Raw genomic sequence first — 23,872 nt, 5'->3', positions numbered from 1 at the left:
AAAATACCAAAGTCTCATGTAAACCTTGCATAGCTTGTAGAATTAACACTGCTTTCATTTTACAGAGCCATTATGTAAGAGATGAATCATCAAATTATGTATGGTCAGTTCTGTAATCAATATTGAGAGCAAAAAAATAGAGAGTATGGAGTAATAATCAATAGGATTCCAGTAGGGATCTTTCTCTGTGCAACTTCATTCATGCTATGAAATGTCTGATCTGAATGATTAAAGAAGTGTCCATCTTCCCTTAATGGGTCAGTTATACATACAGTATATGGTAAGAATTAAATGAGTATTTAATTGGGTAGGCACTCCTAATATTTGCACAAAAGCAAGGGTCACAACCTGCAGAACACCAGGAATTGCACAGATGTGGCCGCAAGAGAAAACCTCACGTGTCCTTCCTAACACACATCAGCCCAGCATTCACACTGGTGGTCATTACCTGGCCCACTGTAGACAAGAGACACATGGCTGCGATCTGATCTGTAGAGAATTCGACAGGCCTCTGTGTTCATTCTAGTCTTATAAGAAACTGGTTACCAATTATTAATGTGCACTAACTGGCAGTCGTCTTAGCTTTGTCTGTCCCAGGACATTCTACAAGAATGTTATTTATATATAAATTCAAACATGCCTTTTCTTTCAGAGTTTGTAAATTAACACTATGGAACTTTTACAAATAAATTTTGAGAACCCTTGAATGTGTTAATTGTATACTCAACCTGCAGTGAAACCATGTTTGAAGGAACAGTCCCATGACGCAGGCTTCATGTTTGCCGTCACTGGGGTCTATTCTGTGGTCAGCCATTGCTACCTGTACACTACCTGGATTTCATGGCCAGTACTCTGTGTGTTTCTTCTTGCATTATTTCAGCTTGCCGAGCCACCGAAACTTAAATGGAAGGCAATGTAACAGTGGCAGCAGCAGCAGATTGGCAGGCAGGCTGACTTTCCAGAAGATTATATTTACTGCTCTGCAGCACGAGTCGGGTAAGTGAATTGTTTGGATTACTTCACGCTGGGTAACTGAGGGGCCGATGAGTGGGCTGTCAGGTGAGAAGATTACAAACAGTGACACACTTGCCACTTTAGAACACTGGCATTTCAGACTGAGCCACTTTGTCAGGCAATGTGAAAAAGTAAAAGATCAGGCCCACACAAAAGACTAAACACCATGTTGTGTGTATGTATATACAGATTTATCTACCATTGAAGTTATCGGACATACATTATAACAGCTGACAGGTCTTATCATTTTTAAAATGAAGAAAATCATGCCATCAAGAATAATAAAGGACACAGTGAAACAGGCAAACCACTCATTCAGACAGACCTAAAACAACATACACTGTAAGAGAAAGAATGCATTCCCCCTACAGGAGGAACCAGCTCTTTTGAAATTAATATTTACATAATTAAAGTGAATTTGATCTCCTAGGAAGTAAATATCATTTGTCTAATAAAGTGCAAACAAGCTTATTTATTACTACACACAGAGCTGATGACCAAATTGATGATGCTGCCCCTAAGAAATTTTCTCATGCTTGTTACAAAGCACCAAATTGGCACTACATTTGGATATCATTGTGTCAGAGGGATTTGGTGCTTCGGTCAGGGTACTAGTTCAGAATGGCCACTTATGCGGATTAATCGGCTAAATGTTTTAATTAACATCATCTTCTATGCTGGGCTTCTTACAAACTGCACCCATACACTGCTCAACCCTGGCACAGTTTTGTTTTTTTTTTCTCTTCTAAATTTGTAGTGTAAGAAAAGGCATGAGATATTTGTCCTTTTTAGGATCCAGGTTGAAAGCAGAGCATCTTGGGAGCACAATCATTTGAGTCAAAAAAAAAAGTTACTTTCTGGTATCAGGTTAGCTTCAAGCAGGCTAAAGCACTAACTCAAAGTTGTGGCTTGCAACTGGGGCATTTCACTTGAGTCTGAGCAGACCTTCCAGTCCTGAATCTCAACCCCCCAGAGCCATTCCTAAACACTCGGAACCAGGGGAAGGCCCATGGCGCGTGGACCACGTTTTGTTTTTGCTCTATCTGGGGCAGCAGCAGTACTGAAACTGTTGAAAATGCCCCGCTGCTACAACTTTATTTCTATTAAATACTAGGCTGTAGCAAGGCAGTGTCATGATTTAAGGCCTTGAAATATTTTGGCAACGAGTTTTAAAGGTTTACAACAACAAATCAGATTCAAAAAGTGCATGGTTATGGTGAGAAGGCAGCTTGTGCATTGTTTTTTGTTGCTTTAAAAGAGCTCACCATCTCACACACACGAGCTTGGGAGAAGGGTGCATGGTGACACCTGATAGATGTGCTCTGCGTTTAACTAGAATCCTCAGTTACCACTTGTGGCTGCTGCTCTCTTTGCCAAATCGCCAGGCCACAACTGGTGATGGGGCTTCGGTCCTTAACGGCCAAATGTCTCCTGAGAGGCATAGACCATGTAGAGAAAGCCGTCCTCATCCTTCTCCTGCTCGTAGATCTCTGAGATGGCACTGGAGACGCTCACCATGCTGTGCTGGTTCACCAGGAGAAAGAAGGCCTGCGTCGGGTTGAGCTGCAGGCGGCGGCTGAGGAGGACAAAGATGAAGAGCAGGGTCATTAATAACAAAACAGCTGTAACCTATATTAAAATGAAAATGGACAATTGCATGCAGCTCTGTACAGAGTCGATGCAGAAACCTTAGCCATTCGTGTGAATGCTTTTGTCAGAAACCGTTCCTGTTTTCTCAGCTCTTAAAAATGTTAATGTTTTCCTCACTTTAAGTTCCCAATAAAAGATGTATTATGTCCAAATCTTATTGAAGAATTTCATCCCAAAGGGTTATTAACAGAAGAAATGAGTACACGGGCAATCCTAGCACTGAGAAACAATAAAGTGAAACAAATTAACATGAAAATTGTCAATCGGTTACATGGCAAATTAGTTAAATGCTTATCAATAGACTGTGCTGAAACAGTGGTGATGGTGCGGAAGATGAAAACATCAACTTACAATACCCCATAGAATATCTACAACCGTTAACGCCGTCTGGTCTTCCACCGACCAAATTACTGTTGAAAGAAGGATGTATTGAAATGTCATTGCATAATGTTAGTTGTATTCAAAATTGGTTGAACAATTCTATATACAGCGCATCATTTTTCCCACCTTTTGTTATGTTACAACCTTATTCCAAAATGGATTAAATTAATTTTTTCCTCAGAATTCTACACACAACACCCCATAATGACAATGTGAAAAAAGTTTACTTGAGGTTTTTTCAAATCTATTAAAAATAAAAAAAACTGAGAAATCCCATGTACATAAGTATTCACAGCCTTTGCTCAATACTTTGTCGATGCACCTTTGGCAGTAATTACAGTCTCAAGTCTTGTTGAATATGATGCCACAAGCTTGGCACACCTATCCTTGGCCAGTTTCGCCCATTCCTCTTTGCAGCACCTCTCAAGCTCCATCAGGTTGGTTGGGAAGCGTCGGTGCACAGCCATTTTAAGATTTCTCCAGAGATGTTCAATCGGATTCAAGTCTGGGCTCTGGCTGGGCCACTCAAGGACATTCACAGAGTTGTCCTGAAGTCACTCCATTGATATCTTGGCTGTGTGCTTAAGGTCGTTGTCCTGCTGAAAGATGAACCGTTGCCCCAGTCTGAGGTCAAGAGCGCTCTGGGGCAGGTTTTCATCCAGGATGTCTCTGTACATTGCTGCAGTCATCTTTCCCTTTATCCTGACTAGACTAGTCGCTGAAAAACAACCCCACAGCATGATGCTGCCACCACCATGCTTCACTGTAGGTATGGTGCCAGGTTTCCTCCAAACGTGACGCCTGGCATTCACACCAAAGAGTTCAATCTTTTTCTCATCAGACCAGAGAATTTTCTTTCTCATGGTCTGAGAGTCCTTCAGGTGCCTTTTGGCAAACTCCAGGCGGGCTGCCATGTGCCTTTTACTAAGGAGTGGCTTCTGTCTGGCCACTCTACCATACAGGCCTGATTGGTGGATTGCTGCGGAGATGGTTGTCCTTCTGGAAGGTTCTCCTCTCTCCACAGAGGACCTCTGGAGCTCTGACAGAGTGACCATCGGGTTCTTGGTCACCTCCCTGACTAAGGCCCTTCTCCCCCGATCGCTCAGTTTAGATGGCCGGCCAGCTCTAGGAAGAGTCCTGGTGGTTTCGAACTTTTTCCACTTACGGATGATGGAGGCCACTGTGCTCATTGGGACCTTCAAAGCAGCAGAAATTTTTCTGTAACCTTCCCCAGACATGTGCCTTGAGACAATCCTGTCTCAGAGGTCTACAGACAATTCCTTTGACTTCATGCTTGGTTTGTGCTCTGACATGAACTGTCAACTGTGGGACCTTATATAGACAGGTGTGTGCCTTTCCAAATCATGTCCAATCGACTGAATTTACCACAGGTGGACTCCAATTAAGTTGTAGAAACATCTCAAGGATGATCAGGGGAAACAGGAAGCACCTGAGCTCAATTTCGAGCTTCACGGCAAAGGCTGTGAATACTTATGTACATGTGCTCTCTCAATTTTTTGATTTTTAATAAATTTGCAAAAAGCTCAAGTAAACTTTTTTCACGTTGTCATTATGGAGTGTTGTGTGTAGAATTCTGAGGAAAAAATGAATTTAATCCATTTTGGAATAAGGCTGTAGCATAACATGTGGAAAAAGTGATGCGCTGTATATATTATATATATATATATATATATATATATATATATATATATATATACACACACACACAGTGGTACCTTGGTATACGTCCTTAATCCGTTCCAGATCCTTTGATCTATACCAAACAGGACATATAAACAAATTTTTCCCGTAAGAAATAAAGGCAAAATGATTAATCCATTCCTATGAAAAAAACTCCTATTGTTATTGGCATATTATACATTGATGGGGTTGTATAAAATAATTTAAACACTGCTTAATACTAAAATACATAAATACAAAAGCAATTACATGAAATAAATGAAAATTGAACCTCACTTTACTTTTTAATAACGTCTTTGTTTTTCACAATCGTAGATACCGTCATTCTCAGCATACGGTATGCAGCAGCTATGTCCCGGATATGCATGCCACCTTCATATTTTTCAACAATCAATTCAAATTTCCGCAAAAAAACACAAAATCACGTGAAAGCTCATATAGAGTTATAGCGCGAGTTGTTCACTGAATGCTAGCAACTGGCATACTGACGCTCGTGGGCAGTGTAGGGTAGCGTGCGGTGTGACGATGCAGGTCCGCTCCACGCTCCCATACGTCCTTAAGGGGAGCCCTGAACCCAACGGCGTCGGTAATGTCACCGAGATGAGCTGACAAATGAGGACAATTCTCAATGAAGCCAGGGGATAGTGCAAGAATGCCAAGTGCTTTTATTTAAAAGAAAAATTGGTGTCCAAACAAAGTGCAGTGCGTCTGGTGCCAATAAATAATTAATTAGTAAATATTCATAAAAACCAAGTGTTCAGTGGGGATAAAAACAATAATAAATAAATACGATAAAATCCAAGGTTAAAAATGCAGTCTCACTCTTCCTGATCACAGCCCACCTGTGCACGGAGAACGACATGGCTATACAGGTTAAAACCTGGCCCTTTTTTTGAAGCCGCGGACCCGCTATACCACACGCGGTGTTCTAGCACGTGAGTCGTATTCGAAACAGATGTCGTATACCAAGCAAAATTTTTCACGTCCAAACAGGACGTATACCAAGTTGGACTTATTTCAAAGCAGACGTATACTGAGGTACCACTGTATATATATTTCCGCCCCCTGCTCGCTTTGCTCACCAACCCCCAGGTTTGGTCCTGTGGAAATACAATTTAAAGTGTTTTTTTTCATGGGAATTGTTACATATGCATTATGTTGACTTTTCATTTTAAAACTTCAGTAAAAACAGTATTTGGAATGAACTTTTCTTCACGATCGCATTGAATTTTGATTCCTTGTTTGGTCTTACAGCGTGATAATGCAACGTCCCTTATAAATAAACCGACTTTTTCAAATGTCCTTGTAATTTTTTTAACTGTCATTGCAAAAGCTATTCTCACCAAAAACTGTAAACGGTTTAATACGAATGGCATATCAAGATCTCCTTTTTGCCCGAACAACGTTTCGAGTTCATTGAATAAAAATAAGACTTTCTGATAAAAGAATTCACTTACGAAAGTGGGAATATCCAGAGCTGATGTGGCATTGTCGTCAAGAAGCTACAGATTTCTGGCCATTGTGGATTGCACGTCATTGTAATAAAGAAATCTGGCCGACCGATAGTTCAGGATATTGCCATTGCATCACGATATAACTGTTGCAATGCTCTTGGACTACTTTGATATGATGATGGTAATATTACTGCTTTCCCTTTTTTGAATTTGTCTGAACTATTGATATTTGAATTTTGAATGTGATCAATGACACCTTGCATATGTTCCATTCTAAGTTTAGCTTGATTCGATTTAATAAAGAAGAGACAATTAGCTGCGACTTTTAGATACGCATTAATAATGTAATGTTGTGATAGACGTTGAGATGATAGACGAGGGTTAAATACATGGGAAATTATTGCTAATTTTGACCCGAAATATTGTGTGGGGGTTATTCATTATTCTGATATATAAAAAAATATAATCTGTTCCCCCAACTTTTTGCTCTTTCTGGGACAAATTCGGTATGAGGTGTTATTTTAATCCAAAATAGCCTTTTGTTAACCTGCTATTCTTTAAGGCCCAGAAAGGGGGGTGGGGGGGGGAGTAAAGGAGTGGCAGAGAAGTGAAGTGATACATTTAGTGAAACACAAGCTTCAACCTTACAGTACATGTAGTTAATACGAACGCTGTTCTCACATGTACCACTAATTTTTCACATACAAAAAACAAAATGTAAATGGCGGGGTGACCTGCCAAACAGTCTTTATATGACATTGCCCAGGCTGGTGTGAGAGACTCACCGTATGATCTTGACCAACTCGCTCATGTTCACATGATCCGGGACCAGGAACTTGGACTTGTCCAGCACAGGCAGTTGCTTCTCTCCTTTGTACCGCTCAATGATGACCTTGTAAACAAACACAAAGATAACCGAGTAAGGGAACAAAGAGCACCAAGAGGTTGATAAGCCCACCAGAGTGCTGACTTACTAATTCATGCTTTCTTCTGGTTAAGGGGTTTTCAGTTTATTTTTGGGGTGTTTTATGTTTAACAAAAATGGCCAGCTTGGAGTCATCTCTACAAGAAGAGCCTCAAGATTTGAGGCAACAAACACTGATCTTGCCTTGTGAGTTTGTAAGCCATTTATCCTACCATAATGCCCAAGGACCGCAGTCATATATTCAGAGTCATTTTATCAGCACAGAAATGAAGCCTGGACTTGCAGCATAAACTGGAACCTCCCATTTAGGGGAGAAATGCTACGCTGCAATGCCATCCAATTCAATTTCTTTTACAATCCCAATTTTGCAGCCTGTCCCATTCAACCTTACCAGCATTAGGTGTAGGGCAAGAAGAGACCTAGGATCACAATAATTATTTATTTCTTGTGTAGCTCAAAATTCACACTAAGAATACCTCAATGGGTTTTGACATTTCAAAACATTCATTCAAATTAAATTAACAAAAACTGCCCAGCCCTACTTACAGCTGGACGCCAACCCCAAGCTTGCTGTAAACCTCCTATTTATATGTGCATTACCTTAAAAGGATCGTTTAGGGTGGTCACCTTTTACATGTAACCGTGGTGGGCCGGTGTCCGTCTGTGACACAGTGCACTCATGCAGGCCCCAATTAACTGAACATACTAAACCGTGGATTGTAAGAGATGACACTTTTTTATCCTGGAGTAAACCCAAAAGGATGCTGGGACAATGTGAAAAATAAAACTAAACCATGGCAAAGCTCCTTTGGATAGTTACGACTATGGCATTTAGTAAGGTACTTCCATACCTCCTTCTGAAATGCCAGTTAGTTTAAATAACAAGATGACGAGAGGCAGACACACAAGAAGAAGGAGAAAATAAAAATGTCTCCTCAACCCTATAATGGGAACCTTGGCACTGGGACAGTGAGTGACGGTAATGCTCATTCATCTTTGAAGAGGATTACTGTCCCTGGTATGTTAAAAATAAAAAGATCAATTTTCAATAAAAGAGTGCTGAAATTTTGCTTTAGTGACAGTAACAGTACCAGGTGGCTTCAATGTTCTACTGAGCAGCTCCACACTTGACACACAGAGCACACATAACATCCCTCCTTCCAGGCAGGTTACCGAAAACAAAAAAGAATGTGGTTACAGGTTAAGGACACTCACTGGTATTTTGTTGGGATGTTGGTCTCGGATTTGCTGAACTTCTTTGCAGCGGTCAGCTATCCAAAAAACAAAAATTAATTAATTAATCAATAAATGAATAAAAAAATCAACACATGTTAAAACCATAGCAGGTCCCCACATCTTTCCTTTGTTCAAACATAAACATCTCACCCCTCAGTCAGAATTGGATTAGTATACCGTTTTGGCCTAAATGCCATGCCTTTAAGAATTTGGAAAGTATTTGACATTAAGAAGGTGCTGCTGTCCACACATTTACGGAGTATTTTAATGTTCAAATTCTATAAAAGTCCAATGTTAGTTAATGAGCTTCTGAGGACCCCCTTATTTAACCAAATACAAACTAGCAAGTAGACAAAACTTAACTGTCTAACCAACAATTACAAGTCTGTGTAATCAACTCCACCTTATTAATGCAGCTCATGGACAGGAGCTAAAGTCCATTTTGGTCACACTGTGTACAAGGCAGGAACCAACTCTGGACAGGGTGCCGGACCAGTCAAGTCAAGTCAAGTTGGGGAGCATGCACTGGTACAGTGTGTTGCCACACCCACCACACGACAAAACAGCTCAGGATCCACTCTCTGGAAATGACACTCTATCTGCCCCAGCCAGGTGTTATGTAGGCGACCCCTTGGTCTGGTCAAGCCACTTGGATCCCCAACAATGAGGATCTTACAAGCTGGATCACCCTCGGGTAATCGCGCCACATGGCCATAGTGCCGTAACTGACGCTCCCTCACAATGCAGATAATGTGCCTCATTCGGGACTCTGTGAGCAACCGCTCATTCGACACAAAGTCAAACCAACGGTACCCAAGGATTCTCCGAAGAGACACAGTACCAAAGGAGTCCAGTCTTCATCTCAGGTCACTGGATAGCGTCCATGTCTCGCAACCATATAGCATCCTTTTGCATAGATATCGGGAGCACCACACACCCCTTTCCAGCGACCTCATGACCCCCCATGCTCTCCCAATCCGTTTACTGACTTCATAGGAAGAGTCACCAGAGACATGAATGTCACTGCCGATGTAAGTAAACCTCTTGACAAGGTTGACACTCTCTCCGCAAACAGAAATACTGCTGATGGCTGTGCCCAAGAGGTCATTAAAGGCCTGGATCTTGGTTTTTATCCTGGACACTCGCAAGCCCAGACACTCAGACTCCTCGCTCAGTCTCATGAGATCCCCGATCAGAGCCTCCATTGACTCCGCGAAGATCACAGCATTGTCAGCAAAGTCAAGATCCATGAACCATTCTTCACGAACAGATGCCCCACAGCTGCTGGACCCAACGACTTTAGGAGCAGAACACACCCGTGACGAACCCCAGAATCAACTGGGAAAAACGCAGAGGTCCTGCCTCCACTCTGCACAGCACTCACAGTACCCGTGTACAGGCCGGCCATGATATACAGCATATACAGCAACCTCAAGGGGATCTCGCGAACCTTCAGGATGTCCCACAGGGCAGCTTGATCAACTGATTAGAATGCTTTACAAAAATCAACAAAGGCTGCAAAGAAACTCTGCTGATATTCGCATTTGCGCTCCATGAGAACCCTTAGTGGCAGGATGCAGTCGATGGTAGACTTCTTAGGCATAAACCCAGATTGCTCCGGTTGACCTAGCTCACTCCAATCCCCAGTTAACCTAGCATACACATCTTTGAGAAGTGGGAGAAAACTGGTGTACCTGGGAATAAAAATAAATGTATGCTGATACTGGAAGATAGCACACACCAACCACTGTGCCATCATCAAGGTCCAAAGGATGGGATTGACACCAATCTAGGGTTCCGCCACCTGAAAGCTGCATTAAGCCAGTTAGGTAATGGATGGATAGATGGAAAGTAATCTAAACCCTTAAAGCATGGGTTTAAGCCAAGCAAGAGAGTAAAGGAGTTGTGTTTGTCAGGCGCCAACATCTTACTCTAAATTATGAAGAAATCACCTCAACACGTTGCATGCCAACCCTGTGATACCTGTAACAATCAAAGCTCCAAAATAAGTGATGTGTCAGTCACAAACACATAAGCTGCACTCCAGAGGTCTCCTTATTCATCAAAGAAGCCCACATTTACTCAAATGCCCGCAAAATTCCAATCAAACCATGAAAGGTCATTAAGGCTTGATACTGTCTAAAGAGTTATGGTCACGCCAGCTGTGTAAGTCCACCCAGCGTTATCCTATTACAATCAATTTCAGGGTAACAGGTACCAGAACAGTCCAAACCATCACAAGCCAAATTGGCATTCTGGATGGGGCTCTTGAGCACACCTGAGCCGAAAGAAGCAGCCATTGCTATTATGTGAGTTCTCTGTGTCTTGTGAGGAAACAATAGTTCACTGCCATTGATTGTGCTCCATATCGGAGAGACTGAGAGAGCAGAACAGCCTGAGAGCAATCAAAGTTAAGGCCAGAGCCGGTGTATCCATACAGACAAGCTAGACAACTGCCTAGAGTAGCACTTGACTAAAGGCACCCAAATGTACCACTGTAAACCATTATGTGACCTTCTGCAAATGAGATAGCACAGTATGTCGTCCTACCAGGCTCTCTAATCACGTCAAATGGTTGACGAGTGTGCCAGTCCCAAACTCTATGACACTGGGACCAGTTCTGATCAGCTGAGTAACACATTGTCAATTTCTATTGAAGTGCACCATGTTAAAATGACCAGGAAACTGGCTGCAAACAGAAACAGACAAGACGGTTAAAAGAATCAGCTCTCCAACAATTCAAAGACTCGTTCATAAAATGCATACAAGAAGATAATTTGCCATCATTAATTAACGGATTCCACTAGAAACTTCACTTCACTGCATGCAAGCAGCAGTGGACATGGAGGGTTCTGCTACCAAGAAAAGCAAAACAGGGACTGACCAGCAGCCAGGTGTACAAGCTCTGGAAATTTGGAATAACCCTGGCCAATGACACAAGGTAGGCTACAGAAAATGGAATTAGAAGATGCAGTCATGAAGTTTCAGTGTCAGCACCTCTGGAAGGAAAGCCTAAATAATGTAATCATATTAGGTAACTAGGGGATTTCGCTCACCAACTCCCGGACGGGTGCTACGCGCTAGCCTCTTTGCGGTTCTGTCACTCACGTATAGGGATGCAGATGTACAATTTAAACAGATTGTTATTTTCATGAGAACTGTTACATATGCATAACAGAACTATTTTACATTACGATTAACCATATTAAAAAAGAGTAAAATGTAATACAGTAATCCCTCGCTATATCGCGCTTCGCCTTTCGCAGCTTCACTCCTTCGCGGATTTTATATGTAAGCATATTTAAATATACAGTGATCCCTCGCTATATCGCGCTTCGCCTTTCGCGGCTTCACTCCATCGCGGATTTTATATGTAAGCATATTTAAATATATATCGCGGATTTTTCGCTGCTTCGCGGGTTTCTGCGGACAATAGGTCTTTTAATTTCTGGTACATGCTTCCTCAGTTGGTTTGCCCAGTTGATTTCATACAAGGGACGCTATTGGCAGATGGCTGAAAAGCTATCCAGCTAACTTCTCTCTCTCTCTCTCTCGCTCTCTCTCTCTCTCTCTCTCTTGCGCTGACGTAGGGGGGTGTGAGCAGGGGGGCTGTGTGCAGCTGCTTCCTGAAGGACAGGCTGCACGGAGCTTCGCATACTTAAAAGCTCAAAGGGCACGTATTGATTTTTTTTATCTGTCTCTCGCTATCTCTCTCTCTCTCTCTTCCTGCTCCTGACAGAGGGGGTGTGAGCTGCCGCCTTCAACAGCTTTGTACCGGCGGTGCTTCGCATACTTAAAAGCCGTATTGATTTTTTTTTTGACTGCTTGCTTTGCACTCCTTTGAAAAGGAAGATATGTTTGCATTCTTTTAATTGTGAGACAGAACTGTCATCTCTGTCTTGTCATGGAGCACAGTTTAAACTTTTGAAAAAGAGACAAATGTTTGTTTGCAGTGTTTGAATAACGTTCCTGTCTCTCTACAACCTCCTGTGTTTCTGCGCAAATCTGTGACCCAAGCATGACATTCTAAAAATAACCATATAAACATATGGTTTCTACTTCGCGGATTTTCCTACTTCGCGGGTGGCTCTGGAACGCAACCCCCGCGATGGAGGAGGGATTACTGTATATCGCGGATTTTTTGCTGGTTCGCGGATTTCTGTGGACAATGGGTCTTTTAATTTCTGGTACATGCTTCCTCAGTTGGTTTGCCCAGTTGATTTCATACAAGGGACGCTATTGGCAGATGGCTGAAAAGCTATCCAGCTAACTTTCTCTCTCTCTCTCTCTCTCTCTCTCTCTCTTGCGCTGACGTAGGGGGGTGTGAGCAGGGGGGCTGTGTGCAGCTGCTTCCTGAAGGACAGGCTGCACGGAGCTTCGCATACTTAAAAGCTCAAAGGGCACGTATTGATTTTTTTTATCTGTCTCTCTCTATCTCTCTCTCTCTCTCTTCCTGCTCCTGACAGAGGGGGTGTGAGCTGCCGCCTTCAACAGCTTTGTACCGGCGGTGCTTCGCATACTTAAAAGCCGTATTGATTTTTTTTTTGACTGCTTGCTTTGCACTCCTTTGAAAAGGAAGATATGTTTGCATTCTTTTAATTGTGAGACAGAACTGTCATCTCTGTCTTGTCATGGAGCACAGTTTAAACTTTTGAAAAAGAGACAAATGTTTGTTTGCAGTGTTTGAATAACGTTCCTGTCTCTCTACAACCTCCTGTGTTTCTGCGCAAATCTGTGACCCAAGCATGACATTCTAAAAATAACCATATAAACATATGGTTTCTACTTCGCGGATTTTCCTACTTCGCGGGTGGCTCTGGAACGCAACCCCCGCGATGGAGGAGGGATTACTGTATATCGCGGATTTTTTGCTGGTTCGCGGATTTCTGTGGACAATGGGTCTTTTAATTTCTGGTACATGCTTCCTCAGTTGGTTTGCCCAGTTGATTTCATACAAGGGACGCTATTGGCAGATGGCTGAGAAGCTACCCGGCTTACTTTTCTCTCTCTCTTGCGCTGACTTTATAGGGGGTGTGAGCAGGGGGGCTGTTCGCACACCTAGACGATACGGACGCTCGTCTAAAAATGCTGAAAGATTATCTTCACGTTGCTATCTTTTGTGCAGCTGCTTCCTGAAACGACATGCTGCACGGTGCTTCACATACTTAAAAGCACGAAGGGCACGTATTGATTTTTTTATCTGTCTCTCTCTCTCTCTCTGCTCCTGACGGAGGGGGTGTGAGCTGCCGCCTTCAACAGCTTTGTGCCGCGGTGCTTCGCATACTTAAAAGCCAAACAGACATATTGATTTGTTTGCTCCTTTGAAGAGGAAGATATGTTTGCATTCTTTTAATTGTGAGACAGAACTGTCATCTCTGTCTTGTCATGGAGCACAGTTTAAACTTTTGAAAAAGAGACAAATGTTTGTTTGCAGTGTTTGAATAACGTTCCTGTCTCTCTACAACCTCCTGTGTTTCTACGCAAATCTGTGACCCAAGCATGACAATATAAAAATATCCATATAAACATATGGTTTCTACTTCGCGGATTTTCTTATTTCGCGGGTGGCTCTGGAACGCAACCCCCGCGATGGAGGAGGGATTACTGTAATTTGAAAGTAAATTAAGTTTCATGTTGCGTTAGAGTTATTTGTTATGTAATACGTTTTCATTCTGTTTGGCTTTGAAATTAACACACAAATACTTTTTAAACTTTCACTTTTACTGTTAATCTTCAGTAAAAATGTTTTGAATTAAATTTTTGTGAATATCACATTGAATTTTGATTCCGTGTTTGGAGTTACATCGTGACACCGCAACGTATAACTGCCCGTGATTGAATTTCGTTTCTTTCTCTCTATTAAATAAAATGACTTTTATCTCGAATGTTTGGCTCTGAGATTTGTTAATTGTCTTTGCAGTCACTATTCTAATGGCAAACTGTAAATGTTTTAATACGAATGGCATATCAAGATCTGCTTTGTTGTGTAATGTTATCCGTGGGAGATGTACTACATTACCCATCTTGGATACATCCTTCTTTCTACAGTAACTCATGAAGTGGAAGACTGGACGGTGTTAACGGTTGTAGATATTCTTCGTAATATTGTAAGTTTCCACACCATCACCACCAACTGTTTCAGCGTAGTCTATTGATACTCATTTAACCAATTTGCCGTGTAACCGATCGACAATGTTCACGTTAATTCGTTTGACTTCATCGTTTCTCGGTGCTCGGATTGCTTGTGTACTCATTTTTTCTGTTGATAACCCTTCGTGATGAAATTCTTCAGTAAGAGTTGGACATCATACATCTTCTTTAATTGGGAACTTAAAGTGAGGAAAACATTAAAATTTATAAGAGCTGAGACAGCAGAAACTGTGTCTGACAAAAGTATTTACAAAAATAAGAGGTGAGAGGACCGTGTGTGTGGTTCAATATGATTGAGAGGAGGACGTGACTTGAAAAAAATCTCATGACCAAAGTCTCATCTCGCGGGACTTGACATGATCTCCTTGAAAAAAGCCTCATCTCGTCACAGGATTTTTTTAGATAATGGAGAGACATCATAATGTAAACCCCACACCACATCCCCCTTACAGATTTCCAGGTTGTGTCTGTTGTTGCGAGAGGAGACTGCTTTACCGAGAGATTAGCACTGCTGCAGGATTGTGTGCATTCAGGTGCTGGACATTTTGTGTCTTGTGTAGCCTATTTGACGAGTGTGGAAAGTGGCAGTGCCGTGACAGTTTAATATTTACTCAGTGTACATATTGCCATATACAGGATTTGCTGTGGAGTGTGTGTGTTATGAGGGAGCCACACACTTGTGTTTTACCTGGAGTAGCCCAACAGCATGTGCCAGCCTTAGTTACCACACGCCGCTCCGTTCAAGCATTTGTCTGCAGGTTGGCATCTTTGCTTTGACCGGCAAGGCCAAGTGTGGCCACGAGAGAGCAATGAAGAAGAAGCCTGCTGTAAAAACCTCAGCATGTTTTCTATTAACTCCATGTTGCAGTTTCAGCTACAAAACACTACACACACGTATGAACACATACAGTATACACTCCTGTAATCAATGGTGACTAGAAAACTCGCTCATTTTGCTTTGTTAGGAAGGTATTCAGCAATCAGCAAAATAAGATGAATGAATGGAACAACACAGTGCTGGCTGAGTGCGTCTAAAGAAGCTCATCTAATGGCTGATCTTATCGACTAGTGTCTTCATGCCCATTACTGCCATGCCAAGCTTTTCACAGTTAGTGGCTATCCAAGTGGAGCATTCTGTTTCATTGACATTTACCCAGAAAAAAAATAAAACACTGTTGACACAGTAAACACTAGGCAGGTGCAGCTGTGTTCACCACCCCCCCAGTCTTGTGACTGGCTCAGTTGCTCAACTTTCTGTTGACTTCGGATCCACATGCCCAAAATTCTCAGACACGTATATCCAGATGTCAACCCCATCACAGATGCGAGTGAGTGACGACATCGTACTAAAATAGACCCTCTGACACTAACCTCCAGGACACTGTGCTCATTGTATTACCTTGACTTACTGTTCTTAGTCTTTCTAGCTGTCTTATCAGTAAGTTAGAGGCTATGAAGTCAAACAATCACCACATCTCCTAGTGGGCATGGACACCAACACTTTTAACACTTGTGGGTAATCGTGTATACTTTCAACAATCATCACTGCTCACACTACACATCTGGACATTCTACACTTCTTTACTTATTTGTATACTGAGGTCAGTTTGGTATTCCCAGTTAAAATCAGCAACACAAAACCCACAGACAAATGGGGAGAACTTGCACGCCTGTCACAAACAATGACCACCTTTAGGATTTATACCAAGCATTACGTATATTTACAGATCCAAAAAGATTTTTTTTTGAGCCAGCTTTTAGATATTCTCACAATTGTTATACATTAGATATAATCCAGTTTCAATAATTAACGGTCAGCAGTCTCCGCATTTTCTCCATGTCAGTGTGTGTGTTTTTATTTTTTCATTGGACACGCTGTTTCCCTTGTACAGGCCAAAAATGCACAAGCATGAGTTGACACTGTAACTACACTGACATGCTGTCCAGAGTTGGGTCCTGCCTTGCACTTGGTGCCTCTAGACTGCCAGAGTGCAGACGTCTTGTCACCAAAGGTGTACAAATATTATCTGGATACAGGTAAAAAGGTGAAGGGACACAATACAGTGCTTGTTATGATCTGGTAACTGTAGCTACAGTCCAATACAAAGGGAGAGGTAAAATGTACAGTATGCAGTTCCTGCATGTCAAGGATATAAAATCCAATAATGATCTTAAACTATTCTTAGGGGTGTTGGATTTTAAAAGAAAGGCACACGTCACAGTACATGGATTGTTTTTAGCATTGGCTGACTCATTTCTTTACCCTATAAACGGTCATTCAAAAGGTATGTGCAGTAAACAGGACCTGCCATGCCGCGGCCTTTCCTATTGGATCCCCGAGGTGTCTGCTCCGATCGATCGTGACGCACGCGGCTTTGTTTTCGTGATATGCAGCACGCATGCTCGCGCCAGTCTTGCCCTCCGTGTACAAGGGCCGAAAAAACAGTGATGCTTCAAATACAGATCTGGTAAAGCGCGATGACATCACGATAGGAAAAGGCAAAATGACAACAGCACACAACCATCCCTCCTCTTAAAAAAGGTACCGAATAGAAGAGAACATGTGTCAGTATAAAGTGAACACGGGGTGCCCATCAGGTAATTTAAAGCAAGGATCAGCCACTCATTTTCGTCTAAACGACTTCTTCGATCCATGTTTTTAACACTAACAAAGCACAATTTCGAGAACTGTCACACAAAGGTTCAATACACCACTGTCCACGACGCGCTGATCGACTTTTTTTTACGATGTTTCGAATATACAAGAACATCAAGTTCACTCATAAGCATCGCCCCGCAGTGTAGTGCAGATCTTATTCCTCATCCCATTACCGCAAATGGACAAAACATGGGGTCAGGCTTGTCTTGCTTCTTAACGATCGTCATTATCTTCCAAGCCGGGAGGCCGCATCCTCGCCACAATTCTATAATTTCACGGTGCTGCGATAACACGTAAGGCGAGAAAAGGCAAAATAAAGAAGCAAAGTGGTTAGAGGCTTACCAAAACTCCTCCTTTGTTTAAAGGGTCTGTCAGACGGCATGTTTCCGCGAAGCTACCCCCTGCTATGTCGCTTACTGCTGCCACTGTTCCCGATTCACGCCGTGACGTCACCTCGGCGCCCTTAAAGGCACATGCGTGAAATAACGAGAAACATGGCACTATGGTACTTTAAGTTAAGGTGTCGACTGATTGTTCAAGACCGGGCTGACACTTTCTACTAGGATTACATATATAAAAAGAGGTTATAGAACCCTGTTGATAATTATAATTAAAGAACTGCACGACAACAAATTATTTGAAGTTAGTGCAGCACTTTTACATATAGATATTACAGTGTTAGGTTTACTTACAACTACATGAAGGCTGATGGGTAGGCCTATTATTATAAAATCGATTTAAAACTGTGAATCAAACACCTAGTTAGTGCCCTTGAGAGGTGATTATTCTTAGCAAAATCCAGTCAGACCATAATCCGCTACCAAGAATTGAAACACCGGTCCAATCCAAGGCTGTATTGCTACCTGGATTTGACAGAATAAGTTCAATTTAGGCCAACCTGAATTTAATATTCAGTATAATTATTTACCCATTCTTAAAATTATAACTTTTTTTTTTAATGAAACGGAACAAGTGCTCGTCGGCAAACCAAAACCAACCCCAGTGTAGGAGGTGAACACAACCACGCTCTGCGTAAAAGTTCCTGGTCTACAGGTACCTGTAACTTGCAACTTTAAAAAATACATAAAAAGGCAGGTCATCCCACGTATAAAAATGGCAATTAAGAACGCACAATAAACGTGACCAGTCCTGTTCCACAAAACGGTGAAGAACTGGGGGCAGCCATCTATAATATTCTGACATCTTCATCGAGGTTTGTGTTTGCACTTCACGGAGATCAGGACTTGCTTGTGGAAGGAGCCGATTGTATAAACGTGAGGTGTAACTCTGTCCACTGTTCGCGTGTCCCTTTCACAAAAGGTTCATTCAAGCTTTTCTTTTTTTTAATACACACAAATTATCACTATATAAATGCATATAAAACATAGTATCACTATAATGCTCGTCATAACAGATCAGTGCAAAGGTGGCCTCTGCTAGTTAACAAGTCGGCAAATAAAGAGGCAGAGCCGAACTTCTGAACGAAAGTACACTATATACTGTATTTTTTCATCTTTTTATACAGATTTTCTGTTGGTTATATTAAACATTTTGCCGAAATTTCCTTAAATAAGTAAATTTTGTTTTTGATTTATAGGTTTATGTCTTGCCCTGTGTTGGCTGGGATTGGCTCCAGCAGACCCCGTGACACTGTGTTCGGATTCAGTGGGTTGGAAAATGGATGGATGGGTTTATGTCTTAAAAATAGCAAAAGCGTAGTCGCACACGGTGATGTGAAATCTACGTGCTTAAAAATATACGAGTACAAATACCGTGAAATGTGGCGATATGGAATTTTAGGGTGCATTCTAGGGTATTTATCCATCCATCCATTTTCCAACCCGCTGAATCCAAACACAGGGTCACGGGGGTCTGCTGGAGCCAATCCCAGCCAACACAGGGCACAAGGCAGGAACCAATCCCGGGCAGGGTGCCAACCCACCGCAGGACACACACAAACACACCCACACACCAAGCACACACTAGGGCCAATTTAGAATCGCCAATCCACCTAACCTGCATGTCTTTGGACTGTGGGAGGAAACCCACGCAGACACGGGGAGAACATGCAAACTCCACGCAGGGTGGACCCGGGAAGCGAACCCAGGTCCCCAGATCTCCCAACTGCGAGGCAGCAGCGCTACCCACTGCGCCACCGTGCCGCCCTCTAGGGTATTTAATTATGCCTTAATTAAGAAGGTATTTCTGTTAAACATGTTGTAAACAAGTCTCTTTAAATTTTGGCTGTTATTCTATTAGAATTACTACGCTTATGGAACCAGGCCTGGTCTTAGGTATTATGGGGCCCTAGGCGAAAGGGGGGTCCAGGGGCCCCCTGAAGGGGGCGGAGCCCCCCTGGAAGCTCTGTGAAATGCGTGAAAATTAGACCAAGGAGTCGATCCAGGGCCCTAGGCGGTCGCCTACTTCACCTATGCCTAAGGCCGGGCCTGATTGGGACAAATAATGCTGTAGTATATTTCAGTATATATGACAATTGCTCACTCGGACAATTTGTTTTGGGGGCCCCCAAGGAGGCGGGGGCCCTAAGCTATAGCTTGTGTAGCTTATACGTAAATCCTGCACTGTATGGAACAGGCCTTGGCAAAACGCTTCTAGAAATATACAAATTACAACAAATTAATTCTAATTTAAATTTTACCTGACTTTTGCCTGCATTTTGTCATTTATTACTAAAATATGAAAAAGTTTCTGTTTTAACAATGTGATTACACAGATTATTGTAAAAACGGAATGTAGGGCAGCTACGCACGTCTCCTCTTTATTGATTTTAGCTCTACTTTTAACACCATCCTCCCTCACAGATTTGTGGGCAAGCTGCTAGCCCTGGGACTCCCGTATTCCACCTGTATATGGATTAAAGACTTCCTGACAGACCATACACAAAGGGTTAGGGTGGACCCTCAAATCTCCTCGGCCATCAGCATCAGTACCAGCTCTCCTCAGGGCTGTGTGCTGAGCCCCCTGCTCTTCACTCTGTACACACATGACTGCGCACCCACCTACCACAGCAACACCATCGTCAAATTTGCAGATGACACCACTGTGGTGGGGCTCATCTCTGGGGAGGATGAGTTCGCCTACGGGGATGAAGTGGAGCGGCTGACAGCATGGTGCACTGACAACAACCTACACCTGAACACAAGTAAGACGAAGGAGCTCGTTGTGAACTTCAGGAAAAAGAAAACGGACATCAAACCACTTTACATCAGAGGGGACCGTGTGGAGAGGGTGTTCAGACTTCCATTTCCTGGGAGTCCACACCATGGAAGACCTGTCCTGGGGTGTGAACACAGCTGAGCTGGCGAAGAAGGGTCAGCAGAGACTTTATTTCCTGAGAGTCCTCAGGAAAAATAACATCCCCCCAAAACTGCTGGTGTCCTTCTATCGCTGCTCTATTGAGAGTATCCTGTGCTTCTACCTCTGCGTGGGGTTTTCCAGTTGCACAACAGCACAGAAGAAAACACTTCAGCAGATTGTAAAGACTGCCCAGCAGATCATCGACTGCACTTTACCCTCTCTGGATGAACCGCACAGCTCTCGCTGCCTCAGGAAAGCGGAAAACATCTTAAAAGACTCCTCACACCCCGCTCAGGACATGTTCCAACTGTTGCCATCAGACAAAAGATAAAGGAGCATCAAAACAAAGACAAATAGACTGAATAACAGTTTCTACCCTGTTGCTATTAAGGCAATGAATGCCACCTAATCACCTCCAGTGCACCAGTGCAATAGATGACATCTTGTGCAATAATGTTCATGTGCAATTAAGGTCTTATGTTGAATGTTTGTGTTCTACCTTATTTCTTCTTATCCTTTTGTAATTATATTTTTATTTATATTTTGACATCACAGGGACTGCACCTAATTTTGTTGTATTTGTTACAATGACAATAAAGATATTCTGATTCTGGAGTCGGGGAACACTTAACACAAAGCATTTAATGTGCTACATTAACTCAGGACCGGATTTACACATTTCTACGCCCTAGGCCAAAGCACATAATTCTGAGACCTGAAAACTTTGCATTTTGTGTCAAACCTACATTACACCACATTAAATGATGCTGCATAAACAAGCCATAAGTTGTGTATGTTTCATCCATCCATCCATCCATTTTCCAACCCGCTGAATCCAAACACAGGGTCATGGGGGTCTGCTGGAGCCAATCCCAGCCAACACAGGGCACAAGGCAAGGAAGCAATCCTGGGCAGGGTGCCAACCCACCGCAGTGTATGTTTCATGTTTTGTAATAAAAATCTCAGCCCCCTTACAATTTGGCGAACACCCCTGTCAACTTTTTCTGATTATGGCTTTCAGGCTTACGGCCCTGAGTAAACTAAACAGTATATAAAAGCAGTAACGATATACTGTATTTTACGTACCTACTATCAGTAAATATGTAGAAGTCAAGCAATATGAGCGTATTGGATCACTTGGAATCACTATTGTAACGCCAAATCTGGAATTTTCTTTTAACACGTGGTTTACACAGTGTGTGAGAGAGAAATAGCAAATGCTTTTTGCCTGTGACTGAGCCAGACAGCACAAGCTGTAGAGATGGGCAACACAATTGTACCGCTCAATTTATTTAATGTATATGGATGTAAATTAAAAAAAAAATAGCATTTTACAGTGGTGTGAAAAACTATTTGCCCCCTTCCTGATTTCTTACTCTTTTGCATGTTTGTCACACAAAATGTTTCTGATCATCAAACACATTTAACCATTAGTCAAATATAACACAAGTAAACACAAAATGCAGTTTTTAAATGATGGTTTTTATTATTTAGGGAGAAAAAAAATCCAAACCTACATGGCCCTGTGTGAAAAAGTAATTGCCCCCTTGTTAAAAAATAACCTAACTGTGGTGTATCACACCCGAGTTCAATTTCCGTAGCCACCCCCAGGCCTGATTACTGCCACACCTGTTTCAATCAAGAAATCACTTAAATAGGAGCTGCCTGACACAGAGAAGTAGACCAAAAGCACCTCAAAAGCTAGACATCATGCCAAGATCCAAAGAAATTCAGGAACAAATGAGAACAGAAGTAATTGAGATCTATCAGTCTGGTAAAGGTTATAAAGCCATTTCTAAAGCTTTGGGACTCCAGCGAACCACAGTGAGAGCCATTATCCACAAATGGCAAAAACATGGAACAGTGGTGAACCTTCCCAGGAGTGGCCGGCCGACCAAAATTACCCCAAGAGCGCAGAGACGACTCATCCGAGAGGTCACAAAAGACCCCAGGACAACGTCTAAAGAACTGCAGGCCTCACTTGCCTCAATTAAGGTCAGTGTTCACGACTCCACCATAAGAAAGAGACTGGGCAAAAATGGCCTGCATGGCAGATTTCCAAGACGCAAACCACTGTTAAGCAAAAAGAACATTAGGGCTCGTCTCAATTTTGCTAAGAAACATCTCAATGATTGCCAAGACTTTTGGGAAAATACCTTGTGGACTGATGAGTCAAAAGTTGAACTTTTTGGAAGGCAAATGTCCCGTTACATCTGGCGTAAAAGGAACACAGCATTTCAGAAAAAGAACATCATACCAACAGTAAAATGTGGTGGTAGTGTGATGGTCTGGGGTTGTTTTGCTGCTTCAGGACCTGGAAGGCTTGCTGTGATAGATGGAACCATGAATTCTACTGTCTACCAAAAAATCCTGAAGGAGAATGTCCGGCCATCTGTTCGTCAACTCAAGCTGAAGCGATCTTGGGTGCTGCAACAGGACAATGACCCAAAACACACCAGCAAATCCACCTCTGAATGGCTGAAGAAAAACAAAATGAAGACTTTGGAGTGGCCTAGTCAAAGTCCTGACCTGAATCCAATTGAGATGCTATGGCATGACCTTAAAAAGGCGGTTCATGCTAGAAAACCCTCAAATAAAGCTGAATTACAACAATTTTGCAAAGATGAGTGGGCCAAAATTCCTCCAGAGCGCTGTAAAAGACTCATTGCAAGTTATCGCAAACGCTTGATTGCAGTTATTGCTGCTAAGGGTGGCCCAACCAGTTATTAGGTTCAGGGGGCAATTACTTTTTCACACAGGGCCATGTAGGTTTGGATTTTTTTTTCTCCCTAAATAATAAAAACCACCATTTACAAACTGCATTTTGTGTTTACTTGTGTTATATTTGACTAATGGTTAAATGTGTTTGATGATCAGAAACATTTTGTGTGACAAACATGCAAAAGAATAAGAAATCAGGAAGGGGGCAAATAGTTTTTCACACCACTGTATATGGCCTTTTCAAAATAATACTGAAAAATTTGTAAATATTTGGTTGTTATTTCTTCTGTATATACACCCCTGATTGCTGTGCCCTAGACGATGGCCTAGGTTGGTCTTATGGGAAATACGGCTCTGCATTAACTTATGACGGGGTTGGAGAAAATCTAGTAAATTAAACATTCATTTTAAGATGAAGTTTAGTTTACGACATTCTACTGACAAAATAAACAACGAGAATAAAGTCAACATGTCGAGTTTATTCTTGACGTATCGTTTTTTTTCCTTCAGTGTCCGTATTTTTGTTTCGTCACCATGGCCCTAATACGCTTCTGTACAACCATCCATCCATCCCTTTTATTAATCAGATTTGCTGGTCTTCAGACAAGAACGTCCTCACGGTGAGAGCTCACCCAAAGGGGGCGGCAAACCACCACAATAAAC

The 23,872-nt window shown here is 42.3% G+C and overlaps 1 protein-coding gene across 1 annotated transcript; it reads right to left on the bottom strand.

Annotated features, from left to right (window-relative positions):
• Positions 1–1,183: 1,183 nt before the first annotated feature.
• Positions 1,184–17,659, bottom strand: map1lc3a (microtubule-associated protein 1 light chain 3 alpha). Its single transcript, XM_028812013.2, has 4 exons — positions 17,513–17,659; positions 8,341–8,396; positions 6,986–7,092; positions 1,184–2,590 (listed from the first exon to the last, which is right to left on the bottom strand). The coding sequence occupies exons 1-4, from the start codon at positions 17,550–17,552 to the stop codon at positions 2,428–2,430; spliced, it is 366 nt and encodes a 121-aa protein (XP_028667846.1). The 5' UTR covers positions 17,553–17,659; the 3' UTR covers positions 1,184–2,427.
• Between the last annotated feature and the right edge of the window lie 6,213 nt (positions 17,660–23,872).

This window comes from Erpetoichthys calabaricus, chromosome 10, assembly GCF_900747795.2.
Source record: "Erpetoichthys calabaricus chromosome 10, fErpCal1.3, whole genome shotgun sequence".
Taxonomy (NCBI): domain Eukaryota; kingdom Metazoa; phylum Chordata; class Cladistia; order Polypteriformes; family Polypteridae; genus Erpetoichthys; species Erpetoichthys calabaricus.
This window is presented reverse-complemented; position numbering and strand designations above follow the sequence as displayed.